We start from the raw sequence: 14,701 nt of genomic DNA on the forward strand, positions 1-14,701 counted from the left end.
TTCATACTTTTGATGCAAATGAGGCCTTTTAATTCTACAGAAAAGTTTCCTTTGCAGCTGAGCCCAGGAGAAATCATTTGGGAAAAGCTAGACACATAAAAATGGAATTGTAATTCATATGGGTTTGCTGTCAAAGCTGCTTCCGAGTATTTTCAATCCAAGGTTATCCAGTGATAATTATGTTGCAATAATTATAGGAAAAGCCTTACTAAACAATAAAGATGTCAACAAATTGTAAATCATAGTTGTGTAGTGGGAATATTCCAGCATCAACAGAACATTTTATGTAGAAGGCATTATATTTGGGAATAATGTCCAGTTTTGAGCAGGTACCCTAATCTCAGCGCTGTTTGGAAAGCCTGCATCTAGTAATTTTACTAGCTACCTCTTTTGATAGCCCATTCTAGAGCAAGCTACTAGACCTGCACACGGAAGCAGACCAAGTTTATAGGCATATTAAGGAACAAAATGCAAATCACAAGCCACATTCTCTGAATTTTGATTGAGTAGATAGTAACACTTGTTACCCAGCTGGACAGCAGCCATGATTTATTATTGATGCCAGTTTTGCATTATGGTTTTGTTTGGAGATTAATAACATGCCTACCACAAATAGGAGCACAATGTACAGTCAAAAGTATTGGCAGAAGCCAGTAACATACATGAAGTACTGTGACAGATGAAACCTAAGAAAAAATGAAGTACAAACTGCAGGACAGGGGCTGGGGGCTTCTGGAACTGCTACTTCTCATGAAAGCCCTAAATTAGGATATGGGAGCAGGGGCGCCATCTCACCCTCAGGATTGTGGGTGCCCGCTGCTGCAACACAAATGTGCAACGTCACATGCACATACCTGCACATAGTACGTGTGATGTCACATGCCCGCGTTGCAGCAGCCAGTGGTGGTGGCGACTCTTGTTCCTCCTGCTATCTGCATCCAGTGAGACCTCCTTTTCCAAGGGAGGGGCTTGGATACAGAGGCAGAAAGGCTTTGCCTCCCCATCTGAGGGTGGAGCTGAATTGCTTCTCTCTCGGAGGCAGCGCTGCTGCCTGCCAGCTTTTTTCATTGACTTTGTGGGTGCCTGGCCCCCACCATTATATTATTGTGGGTGCCCACACCCCAACGCCCCCTGGAGTTGGCTCTTAAGTATGGGAGCATGTTTTGCCCTGACCCCAAACTACTGCTCAAGTGCCCATTGTGGTCCTCCTAACTGGAACTCTGGCTATTAACCAGAAGGTTGGTGGTTCAAGTCCACCCAGGGACGGCTGCAGGCAGGATTCCTGCATCACAGGGGACTGGACTAGATGACTCTAGGATTCTTCACTTAATTCAAGTATTGATAATAGGGAATACCAACGGAAAAACTCTGAGCTAAATCTGAGCCTCTGCGGTGGAACATCTGCTATCCAGTTGCCAAGTCAGACTCAAGAGGGTGTATGTGGAAAGCACATAGCACAGTGATTTGGGGCTTTGCTTGCAGTGCACATCTGGAGGGGAAAGAAAAACAAGCCCCCTGCCCCACCTTTCTACACCCCTTGACCCAAAGTGATGCTCTAGCAGAACTAGGCTTGCTGTATCAGAGGATTAAATTCCCCCACAAACTACTCCAGTCACAGAGAAAGAATATGGCCTTGTTCTCACGCAATGCTAAACCAAACCCAGAAATCTCTAGTAACTCCTTACCTCAAGGCTCACAGACTGTATTGCTACTGCCACATCCTTTTCATCTCCACCTCCCATAGTAGCAGTATGTTGCTGGGCTTGGCTGCAGAAAGGAGAAGAGTCCAGTCTATTACACCACAAGAATAGGGATGGAAAAGCTGTGGCAATCCCAATATCCTGGACCGTTCCAGCCAGGACTGATGGGAGTTTGGAGTTTAGAAGGCCATAGACCTTGGAGGCCACAGGTGCCTCACTTCTCCGCTAGAGCACATTCAACTCGCTTTCAAGCTCTGTCATATTAACAGGGAGTTCTGCCTGATGCGCAAACCAGAGTCGAGACATCTCTGCTACACACCAGATTTGCAGCACAAGGCAATTCCTTTCTAGCCAACCAAAACAGCACATCTGTAGGGCACTACTAGAAAATGCACCCCAGTGCCTTCGCAGCAAAGAAAAATCAATGTGGAATGGCACAGAGTCCAGGATACCAGGGGACAGGCACAGTTGTGAACATCTGGTCCACTTTTGAGAGAGGAAGAAATCAAGGGGGACGGTGGCCACTCAGCCTCAGCCTATTCCAAGTACCACACCTAGGAGGAGTCCTGTAGCTCAGTGGTTGAGAATCTGCTTTGCAGGCAGAAGGTCCCAGGCTCAATCCCTGGTGTCTCCAGTGTAGGCTTGGAGAGAACCCTGCCTGAAACCCTGGAGAGCATCTGCCTGCCAGTGTAGACAATATTGAGCTAGATGGACCAATGGTCTGATAAGGCAGCTTCCTATGTATGTCCCTATACTTACCTCTGCTGATATTCTGACAGTGGGTGGCATTGGTGAAGGTGACAAAGAGTTGGAACCAACACCTTGCTATTAGCCATAGCTGGCCTCGGAATGGAAGAGATTGCAGCAGGCCGTGCTGAACTGGAAATGCCAGTTAACAGCGCTTCAACAGGTATTTGACAACAACAGGTTCTTTTTTTCCTCTCTCTCCATGTTGGAAGGCTTGTATTTGTCAGTCGTGCTGCCAATCATTTCCCGGCTATCCCCGATCTATGCCAAGATCCCTCTCGGCACATGCCCAGTCCAGTCCCTTGCTCAGCATAGCCATTCAAGGATGCTCTCCTTATTTGGGCAAGGGATCCAGCTTGCATGCTGGTTCCATAGTGGGTGGCCTCTGGAAGAAAGTCAGAAGGAAGAGCCGGACATTCCACCACAACCCAGAAGGACAATGTGTATTGACTTGCCATGCTGATCCAGTTAGCCAACAGCCGAGTTCAAGGAAAAGCCTTGCCGCAGTCATTTACGCTGGAGCCCCTGGCAGCAGGGAGATGTTTGCAGCGAGGGCTGCGTGCAGCGCTAATGGATCTGTGTTAATACACTCTCAAACGCTGGGCAGGCAGACCCTGGTGGTTTCCTGCCCCAACTAGTACTTTTTGATCATTCGTTACCATTACAGTCAAATCACATGCTTTTCTGACAGATCAGCACTAGAAACCTCCGGCCCAGGAACTTCCTTGAAATGAAGAGATTTATTCCACAATTATGAATATTTATGCGTGCACACACACACACACACACACAGGCACCACTCTTATTTTAGTAACAAATAGTAGCCTGTGATCAAAACGCTGTGGTTAATAAAAGAACATCATGCACCAGTCATATATAATGAGCCCTGCTGAGGAATTCATGCCCCCCAAATGTATATAAATACACCACTACCAAAAAATAATATAAAGTGATTTATACGTTTATCAGATATATAAGTGTATACATACATATGCAATTCTATAAATTATTTATACAAAGCTAAATGGGGCTTTAAGCAAGAGTTTCTCTCTCTCCACAGATAGGAAAGGACTCAGTCCCCCCCACCCCCGCCGGAGAAATTCTTTGAACCTTTCACTCCTAATTTATGTATTTCCAACTTTCCATTTTAAACCATTCGGCAAAAGGAAAAACCTGGTTTGTTTCAGGCTTGTCTTGAGATTTAGGACCTGGTTTTGGTGTCTTCTGACATTCTTTCCATCAAAAGTAATGCCTTGCTGGGGCAAATCCCAGAAAGACGGCACGTGGCAGAAACTTGTCTGATAAAAATTGGGAAAACCTGAGCTTTGTGACAGATCTCACAGCTAATGGCAGGCAAGTAACTTGCCAACATTAAGAAGAAAATACATAAAATTCATTGTATCTTAAATACACCTATAGCTAAAAAATAAAAAAATAAAAAAGTTTTTTTTTAAATTGTCCAGTTTGGACAAAGGTTCCCCCTGTATGTGAATTTCTGTCTTTGTATATGGAATTTACTGTTATGTTATCATTTTGTTCAGCATAAGGGATGTACTCAACAACCAAAATCAAAACACACAAAACTAATAGCCTCACAGTGTATATGCAGTGATGGCCAAACTCGGCCCTCCAGCTGTTTTGGGACTACAATTCCCATCATCCCTGATCCTGTTAGCTAGGGATGGTTCCCATCATCCACTGGTCCTGTTAGCTAGGGATGATGGGAGTTGTAGTCCCAAAACAGCTAGAGGGCCAAGTTTGGCCATCACTGATTTAAGGGGACAGAATGTTGCTTGGGTTTATCTACTTGCTGCAAGCCACGCAAAGGGAGGAATCCAACATTGCACTATTATGGTCATTCTGTCCATGCAAGCAGGAGGAGGGTGGGCAGAGCGTGGCTTCAGTGGTCAGTGTCTCCTCCTCTCCCTGCCTCCTCCTCCACCAAGTATGAGCTGGCCTTTGAAGTGGCACTGCGCTCAGCTCGTGTTTGGCCTCCTCCACCCCAATTTTTGGGGGACATTGGGGGGGCTGCCCCCCCAAATGGGGGGAGGTCTCAGCTCCCAGGAGTTGTCCCACTTGATAGGGCTGATGGGATCTGAAAGGACCACAAGGAGGAGCTGAACCCTCTTCCCACCTGTGCTCCCCAGCAACCAGTATTCAAAGGGAAAGGAATCCCTGATTTTAAAATTGGAGCAACCACCTCTCAGAAACAAGGTGGGGAAGTATGGAGCTCCACCTACCGATCTATCAATTAAGGCGCTTCAATCATGTAGTACAAAATAAGAAGTTAATTAAGCTTAAGCTTCCATTTCGCTGTGTCCCTGCGTTCATACAGCAGGGACATCTTTTAAAACTCCCTTTCCTTTTACAAAAACATTCCCATTGCCCCAATACTCAGACTACAAAACCCAGAGTGCTGATCTCCATTCCCCGTTGATCAGACTGAAACAGGTAAGCAGCTTTTTGTGACTTACCTAGAGTCATGCAACACCCCAGTGCTGCTGCCGGAAGAGGGCCCCACTCTCTAACCACTACCAGGCACTGCCTCCCCATCTATATATTTTGCAGTTTCCTATGGCAATGCTTAGGCTTCTAACCCAGAAAGAGGCAAGGCTTCTGATTAAAACCTTTGGGGTATTAATTTTTTCCCTCTTAATACATATGCTAGCTCACTCCCATCTGTGTTGTTAATTAGTTCCTGACTGTAGGTTAAATGTAGGGCATGTTGTCATGAGCCTAAGGTGGGGTGGCCAGACCTCCTGCTATTGCCATATGGCTTTTTCTTTTTTAACTCTTCTCTTCCCATCCTAGCTTCTGGTTTTATAGGCACGCAAACAAAATAACAAACCAAAGAATTGAGTGTGAGGAGGGGATGTTTGTTCATGTTCATTTGCAATTCTAAGAGGAAACATGCTCTTTGTGGAAGCAGATTTCTCCAGCAGTATTGATTTAAGACCCAGCTTCCCCCTCCCTTGCCTTTCGCCCACTTCCACTGCAGAGCAAAATCATTATTAAAAGCAGGAAATAACTCTCTGCATAGGGAGAAACTACTGCACAAATAGGGTGTTTCCAGGGGTCCTGAAACATGCTTTATGACAGCTGCACTGGCAGCATGACAAGAACATGAGGGTCACTCTCAATTAGCTTAAAACAGAGAACCAACTCTCCTCATCACTGAAGCAAACACGAGTGAGAGAAGCAAATTGGGCTGATTAGAGGAAATCCACAAAGTATGTTGGTTTTGGCCACCCTGTAAGTCCTCAAGCCTGTGTGTTAAGAACAATGCACAGGCCACATTCCCTGCGAAATTCCAAGGGATTTTGCCAGGTACCTGCAACTCTCCAAAAAGTCGAGCCTGTTTGGTGAAAACAGCTGTTCAGGGCTTGGCTCCTCTCAGAATTTGGCTCAAAGCCTGGTTGCTTGCAAATAATATTTCATGAAAACAGTCAACAGGTCTTTATCTTCTTAAGAGAAAGTTTAATATTGTGATGCGACAACCTTCCCTGGGAGCAAACGCTTGGGAGATCTTTGGAGATCTGTCTCATTAGCCATCAGAACGTTGAGAGGGTAACTACTCTGAGGGAGGGGAGGTCATGTGGGTGCAAAATGAAGTGGCCTGTCTGGTCTCTGACACTCACTTTACTGATACTATTACTCATTTTGTTCTACCTGCACTGGCTCTCAGGTCATGTCAAGGCTCAGTCCTTGGAGTTAACTTCAAAGCCCCAAACTGTTTGGGAGCAGGCTATCTGAATGACAGGAGACACAATACAATAGCCATCTCCAAAATTTTTAAGTGCTATTCCACTGCTGTTGGAGCAAATTTGTTTTCTGTTGCTCCAGTGGACAAGACCTGAACTGAAGGGTTCTAATTACAAGCAAATAACCTATCAAGGATAGGGATGCTGGTGGCGCTGTGGGTAAAACCTCAGCGCCTAGGACTTGTCGATCGTCAGGTCGGCGGTTCGAATCCCCACGGCGGGGTGCGCTCCCGTCGTTCGGTCCCAGCACCTGCCAACCTAGCAGTTCGAAAGCACCCCCGGGTGCAAGTAGATAAATAGGGACCGCTTACTAGCAGGAAGGTAAACGGCGTTTCCGTGTGCTGTGCTGGCTCACCAGATGCAGCTTGTCATGCTGGATGGGGTGATGAAAGAGAGGTTTTCTTTTATATAACAAAATGCTACTTGGGGTGTATGTGGGCATCTAGAGAAGGATCAGGAGAGCATGGATGGCTCCAGGCAACCATTGCTATGGGGTTGGAAAGGAAGGAGGGAGGCACCAAAGGAGGAAGAGAAAAGCAGCATGAAAATGGAAAAAGAAAAGGGAAAATGGAGAGTCCCAGGTTGCATCAGAGTCTGCTTCTTGGAATGGACACCAGAGCAGATACCAAAAAGGCACTGGTCATCCTGGTTTAGAAAGTCCTAAGCACTTTGTCTCCTCTTGATACAAAAGGACTCCATTTTGGGTCACCTGCCTGCTGTTGTTTGTGCCTCTGTTTTGAACTTCTACTTTGCTAGAGGTCTGTGTTGAAATCGTACAGGAAGTCTGTTATCACCTTCTCATATTATTGACTCCGATAAACAAAGAAGGCATAAGGGGAGACAGACTTCTTCTGTGCTCCAGAAAACCACAGGTTCAATATTTGAAGTTCCCTAGAATCCATATTTGCACTTCCAACAACCCATTCCTTCCTTGAACTACTTTTGCCTATACAGTTGTACCTTGGAAGCCTTGGCTCCTGAACAAATCGGCTCCCGGACAATCGAAACCCAGAAGTGAGTGTTCCGGTTTTCGAATAATTTTCAGAAGCCAAACATCCAGCGCGGCTTCCATGTCTTCCAATTGGCTACAGGACACCCCTGCAGCCAATCAGAAGCTGCGCTTTGGTTTTTGAATGGTTCCGGGAGTCAAACGGGCTCCCGGAATGCATTCTGTTCGAAAACCAAGGTATCACTGTACTCTTTCCCAGCTCTTGATCATAACATCAAAAGTGGTGAGGCAGGCCCAGCTAGAGTGAGCATGGCAGTGGGGCAGTTTAGCAGTCACTGCATATTAATATATGGATAGGCACATAGTCCTAAACATACATAGAACTATGTGAATATTATTGGATGCTGCTGCCGTGTCACAGAGAGTTATATACATCAGTGGCAAGAGTCCAAGATGCAGCTTGGATTTGGCAGTGAGCTCCATCTCTTCGTGTGGTCCTGTTTCCCATGCTGATAATAATTATGTCAATCAAGGGGGTGTGGCCATTTATCCTGTTGGTTCTGCTCGTGGGATTACATGTGTGCAAGTAGTGATGTTCCCACTCAGTTTTTCTCGAAGCCCTAAATATGTGAAGAGCTTGACATAGGCAGGGAGGAGGAGGTGAGGTTGGGAAAGAGAATTCTCGAAAAGCTATTCATATTTTAGATTGCAAGCATTGCTGATTTTGTATGTGTTTAAAAGTATCTGTTCTCAAGACTATGGGTGAAGTCCATTATCCTTCAGAACCTCAATGCTGCCCAATAGGAAAGACAGCTGACAGTGGAGAAACACTTGTGGCTTCACATAGAGCGCTTGTGTCTTCTATTTTACCTCAGAACAATTAGAGAACTCACACAATGCTCTCAGTGACCCAGAGCAAGTTCCACAATTTTTCAGATCATGATACTGTCCTGTTACACTTTAGAAAAACCTGTGTATTTAAATGTTTAGTTTTAGCTAGTAGTATTGCTCTTTAAAACATCACACATTTGTTATGTGTGTTTAAACTAGTTGTACAGATTAGTTAAATGTATTCTGTAATACAGTGCAGTATATGGAGTTACACTACTTCATACAGTATTTGCAAGAAAATGTAAGAAAGAAAGAAAGACACCAAAATGTGACTCTGTAACCAGCATGAGGGACGTTCTTTCTATTAAATGCACTGGCAAAACGCTATGGTCATGATGCGCTGATGTTGATGATGTCACATCGTGATGCAAAACCTAACGGAGCAAAAGTGCAGTATCTTTTTTCTACCACTACTATGTCCCTCAGGGGTCGTGCCGCTTTGCAAAGTACAAGGGGACACGTCTTTGCCCCCAAGGAACTGGCAGACATGAGAGAACAGGGAAAGACGTGGAGGCAGGGACGCATGTAATCACGGGCTGCAGGAAAACACATGCTGTAGCATAATGGATTACTGCTCCAACTCTCCCATTGTTCCCCACTGTCACTTTGCCAAATGTGAATACCGTGTCTTCTTTGAACCGTAATTCTGTAACATCCTCCTCCCTGAAAATATAGGGAAATGCAGAGAAGGCTCTTATCCCCACATGCAGGCAAACTCTGCTGGCAAAAATCAGACACTTTTCTCTAAGCACTGTCATTGCTGGCCAAGTTACAGCAGCATTGGGGAAACCTCTGATCTGTGGGCCTAATTTGGCCTGTAAAGCTGTTTCCCCAAGCCAAACCACCTGCACTATACCTGGCATCTTATCTGTCAGGGAATGGGGCAGGTAAAGACTGCTGCTTGCTACTATGGCTGAGTGGCTAGGGAACTGCTGTGTGACGTTTGCGCTGTGGGTTTGAGTCCAGGGTGCTCTCTCTTCCTTTCATTAACCCTGATATGACATTCCTCCCTGCCAGGCATGCTAACGGTGTGTGGGGTCGCTTCCCCCTGGTAGGGCTCAAACTCTTGTCTCCTGCTTCTGCTAGTCCTATGCCCTGTTCAGTGATTCATTAATGGCAGTGGCTGTCAGTGTGTGTTTGCGTGTGTGTGTGCCCCATTCCCTTGGCTGCTTGGCAAAAAAATGAATCTTTCCCTTCCTTAGGTGGGTTTTGAACCTTTTTCCAAGTGGGGGGGGGAGCTGTGTATGCTATGTGCAGGCAGGTAGTTGTGCAGGTGTCACATTGTACGACCTCTCCCTCCTTCCATTTGTGTTCCAAAACAGTGGTTGTCATAAAGCACAAAGGGATTAAAAATCTGGACCGGTCACTGCTGGCTGTGCCATTGGGGCTGATATGAGTGTTGTTGCCTTGTGTGTAGTGAGACATATGCCTTGAGCATATTCCTATTGTTAGTTCACTGGCTCCTTCCCTGTGTTGATGTCTTTACTAGCATTGGCCATGATTGGTGGGCTGTGGTGGCATTCCCAGGGATGCTGTTGGGGATGTGTTTGCCATCTCCTCCTCCCTTTAAATTTCTTACTTGTGAGAATTTCCCTTCCAGGGTGAAGCATTGGATTGGCTGGCTTTTCTGCCAACATAGTGGCACCATAATTCTGGTCCAGAATAATGAAAGTAAAGGATTACTCTCTGACAGTGAAACCTGAAAGGATTTATTTCTGTGAGGGCAATCCTCTCACTTTACCTCCATCCCTCTTGCGGCCACAACCTCTTCCTCCCCAGGGAGCTGTTGGTTTGCAAAATGTTGTGCACATTTATACACTACGTTGCAGTCATAAGGACCAGACAAACAAGAAATCTGGATGTAGAGAGTACAGAACAAAAGTCAGGATGACAAGGCAATTCATTAGTAACATTTGGGCCAAATTAGAATGCAAAGTGAACTTTCCACTGGGCAGAAGCTCCAGAGAATGCAAAATATTACTGAGAATAAGGTGTGGTGCCTTGAAGTGAGGCATGTATGAACCAACCAACCATAAACACAGTGGGAGCAGCCATTCTTTCACATCCTCGCACGCCTTCCTGCTAAATTGTTTCCTTCCAAATGGATTTTTTTTTTATTTAAACTGAAAACAAATCCTTTATGAGGTTTTGCATCTTCAGCATCTGATGCACACGTTCAGCATGGAACCAAGCCTTGATGGCCACCTGTAGCAAGACCCAAGAAATTTAATTTGCAAATAGTACCCTGCTGGCAAAAGCAGAAAGGTAAACATGCACCTAGTTACTGATGCTAATCCTTGACATTTGACTATTTTTTTCCACTGAAAAAGGTGGGAAGGGACCAAAACTTGTTTTACTGGGTTGTTTGGATGGGGGAGGGGTGTTTGGAGATAGTCTTGTAGTGATTGTGATATTGCAATGACACATTGTTCAATATGCTCTTATCTTAAGCATTTGTTTCTTTATGACACAGGTCTAAAGATGTGAACAGGTGCTGGCTCTAAATTACTGACTGCAAACAAGGAAGTTAGAACTGGAGGGAAATGAACTGTTAATATTAGCTGGGGAGAATAAGTTGATCTGTGAGGTAGCAGTGCTTTCTGCTGAAGAGACAATCTGAGAAAAACTGCAGTAAAAAACAAACAAACCCACAAGTGTGTATTTCATACCTTCATGTTCCTTCTTTGGTTCCCAGTTTTAGGATGCAAAATTTTAAAATAAAATAAGATAATTGTAGGGTGGCTAAAAAAAAAAGTCCTAGAAACAAACAAAACTTTGAAGTGAAATTGATGAATATATTTTGTTTGCTGCCCTGTTTGTCACTAGAGGCTCAGGTGGCCTCAGTGGCCGGTGTGTCTTCTACCACCTTCAGCTGAAAAGACATTTAGAGTTGTTGCTTGAAGTAGGAAAGCCTGACCACTGTTGTCCATATATGCTGGTAACCTCCAGGCTGGATTACTGCAATATGCTGGGGGGGGGCTGCCCTTGAGGCTGGTCCAGCTAGTGCAAAACGCAGTGGCTTGACTGGGGCAGGATATCACCAACACATTAGCCCGGCTGTTTAAAGGACTGCACTGGCTGCCAGTTAGCTACTGGGTTATGTTCAAAGCACTGGTTTGGGGGTATTAAGCCCTACTGCACTTGGGACCTGTTTACCTGAAAGATTGTGACACTTTATAGACCCTTTGGAACCACCCCTGTTGCCATTTCAGCATTTACTGAAGACCTTCCTCTTCCAACAAGTCTTTTAACTGGAGATTTTTCACAGTCTGCATCTGTCTTGGAATTGTTTTTAGTATGTTTTTATTTTATCTCTTGTTTGCTACTCCAGGCTCCTTTGGGAAGAAGGGTGCGATATAAATAAATATAAAAAGAAATGGTAAGAAATTGAAATGGTCATTATGACAAATGGATGTATAGCTTCAATGGTACGAATGTAGCTTTCAAAAGTTTTCTGGTCATGGAAAAGGGTAATAGCCAAAAACAAGAGAGCCAGTGCTATCTGCTGTTAGATATGTGCAGCCTGGAAGCAGACCAGCATAGCCCTGTCTTTCTTATGACTATAGGCCTATTTATGAAACCTTTCCAACTACCAATTCCAGATGCAAGAACTCCTTTGGGGTCATGCCCATGTCTTGAACCTACTTTCCATATTAGAAATGTAAGTCATCAGTATGATCCTAGAAGTAGCTCTCACATCTGAAATAGCTAGATGGAATGCTTTCAAATGTATCTATTCATGAGAAAGACACAGATATGCTGTTCTAATTGTGTGCTGCTTGTGGAATCAGTCAATTGCTTTCCATACCACCCCCCTTTCCCTACCTTTCCCTCAGTCTCCTTGTCTTCTTGAACATAGCTGGATGAGTGGGAAGTGACTGCCTAACTTTAGGAACCCCTGTGTGAAACAGGTTATCTTGACCCATTTTAGTCTGGCTTCCATTCTGCTTTGGGGACTGGGAGATAATCAGGGGGAAATGCAACACAGTTGATTCTCCTGGACCTCTCCATGGCTTAGAGTACTATTGACATGGTATCCTTCCAGATCACCTGTCTGGGATGATCCAGCTTTTTTGTTGCCTCTTGCCTCCAGTGCTATTAAACACCTTCACAAAACTGCTGCTGGTAGTCATGTGGAGATCTGGAGATCTGCACCTAGATTCTCCTTTTCATCTAGTCCAGGTGAGGCAGTGGACACTCTCAGCAAGTGCTAGGACTTGTAACGAGCTAGATGAGTGCCGATAAACTGGGTCTCAATCCAGCCAACAAAGTTTTAGATGGTTAAGTTTACAGCTGCCCTGAGTGTCTCTTTGAGACAAAGTGTGGAATACAAATGATCTACATAAATAAATACATTTTGGGAAGCTGGCATTCAAACTCTTTGGTATGGAGCTACACTAATCCTAAAGGATCAGGTTGACAGCTTGGGGTTGCTATTGGATCTGACCTTTCAAGTGTCCATTGCACAACGCACCTTTCACCAAACATCCATTGGTGTTTCAGCTATTACCCTGCCTGAATAAAAAGGATCTTGTCATAGTTACCTGTGCTCTTGAAACATTCTGCTAAAATTACATAGTGTCTAATACTTGAAACATGGCTTTGCCTATGTTTGGAAACTTCTGAATGTAGCTGCCCAGTTATTAACTGGGTCCCCAATTCCAAAGTAATTAAAAGGGCTGGTCTCTTTTTACTTTAAAACAATCTGGGACAAGGATATCTGAAGGTCCTCCTTCTTGCCTGCATAGAAAGATCATCTGCTGAGGCATTCCTCCAAATGCAGCAGTGGATCTGCCACGATTGCTCCTCAACTTCCTCTGAATCCAAGCTTGTTGGAGGGACACCTCTGCCACATCCTAAACCCCTCTAGGAGAGTGAATCAGGGGGTTAAGATTGCCCTGGCCTTCCCACTAAAATCAATGAGACAAGTTAGTCCCATGCTATGTTTTTGTTTTATTTGTGTACTGCCTTGTGAGGGTTACACAATGAAAGCTAGAAGTCCACGTAATTAATAAACAGAATGCCGTTTCTGCAAGACCCAAGTATGACAAGCTACCTCTGGATTCAACCCTGTAATTCTCCAGGAATGGAAGATTCTTAGCTCCTCCAAATTTCTGAAAGCTTCTTTAGAACATAAGATCCTGCTGAGCCAAACCTGTGGCCCATCTAGTCCGGCATCTTCTTCTTTCAATGACCAACCAGAGGCCTGTGGGAAGCCCACAAGCAGGAAAAGAGAACCTAGCAATTCTAAATAATGTATCCACCAGTAATCTGTAGCTTGGCTCTAGCCAATTTAGGAGAGACACAGAACAACACTATGCAGGTTCTACTCAGAAGAAAGGCCCATTAAAGGGGGACTCACTCCCAAGTATATAGATAGGATAGCAACCTTAATTATAGTGATCTTCAAGCTACCGTAGTATCTGCACTTCAGCTACTTAAACAGGTTGTGGCTCACTGTTTATATTTTTCTCCGCTGGTAAAACTTGGCACCATGATTCATTTAAGGACTTTCAGAGACTTAAGTTTGTTAGTTTTGATGTTTCGAATTATTCCATAAAGCTTTTCACATTGTTATTGTTTCTGGCCATCGTGTTGCTTTTGATATTGCTGACTCATATTTTGCAACACAGGGGTTGGTTTGTTTACTCACTATATTTTTCCAAAGACAGAGAGCTTTGTTTGGGTTTCATCTGACAACACACACACACACACACACACAGAGAGAGAGAGAGAGAGAGAGAGAGAGAGAGATCACAGACTGCCCTGTCCAGGATGTTTAGCTATGGACTCTTCTGTCTTAGTGTAACATGTTGGACTAGAGGAACTGACCAGCCTTTTAGCGATGAGAAACACACCTGATGAAAGTCAGTACTCGTATATCTTAAAAAGTTGTCACTATAAGTAATATCACAGATATGGCCAGAGACAGACCAGGTATTCTTCAGTGGGAAGAGCTGTGGATGTTGTCCCAGATTGGTTGCATTCTCTGAAGCTTCTGGTTTTGAAGAACTCAGTGGGCAAGTGGTTGCCCAGCCTTGGACAAGTTGTTATTTCTCTGCTCCTGCCATGGTATGACAGCAGGACATGGAATCATGTGCTAAGCAGCCAGCATTGATGCAAGGGGAGACTTAATCCCTTTGTTGGGCATAATGCACTGGAGTGCAAGTGTAGAAAAGAGAAATTTCCATAACAGACGGGTTGTTTCCAATTAGTTCTGCTCTGAGTAAATGTTAGCTGGATACAACTTACAGTGTATAAAATTATGCACAAAATTGGGAAAGTAGATAGAGAAAATGACACTATTCTCCCCCCCCCGTGTGTGCATGGCATGAGATTGATGCTATCCTCATTTATTTCTGTCCCATGCTCAGCAGTAGAGCAACAATAGATGTTGACTGTGCTCCATAGGTCTGGGTAAAGAGATGTTATGTTGCTCCACACCACTGTGGAAAGGGGATTTGGAAGGGCATGTTATCCCAAAGACCAAGGGAGTGACCTCAGCCCCTACATGATCTTCGCTGTCATAGGCCCATAACAAAACTAAGGGGCTTTTCGTAGAAGATGGGGCATATCTTCACAGTCTTATCCTATGTTCCTCAAAGGGATGTCACTGCCTCGACTACAGCACACCACAAAAGCTGAGTTTATAA

General features: G+C 44.7%; 1 protein-coding gene across 6 annotated transcripts in view; it reads right to left on the reverse strand.

Moving 5' to 3' along the window:
- Positions 1-14,701, reverse strand: part of BDNF (brain derived neurotrophic factor) — a 68,134-nt gene that overhangs the window by 11,727 nt on the left and 41,706 nt on the right. Inside the window, exon 1 of one of the 6 annotated variants that reach the window (XM_053389582.1) lies at positions 1,686-1,769. The exons of the other annotated variants lie outside the window; for them this stretch is intronic. Coding sequence (XP_053245557.1) covers positions 1,686-1,742 — 57 coding nt within the window. The 5' untranslated portion in view covers positions 1,743-1,769. Of the gene's footprint in view, positions 1-1,685; positions 1,770-14,701 lie in introns of those variants that run through there. 6 annotated transcript variants of the gene reach the window in all.

The sequence above is a fragment of the Podarcis raffonei genome, chromosome 1, assembly GCF_027172205.1.
Source record: "Podarcis raffonei isolate rPodRaf1 chromosome 1, rPodRaf1.pri, whole genome shotgun sequence".
NCBI classification, from domain to species: Eukaryota; Metazoa; Chordata; class Lepidosauria; order Squamata; family Lacertidae; genus Podarcis; species Podarcis raffonei.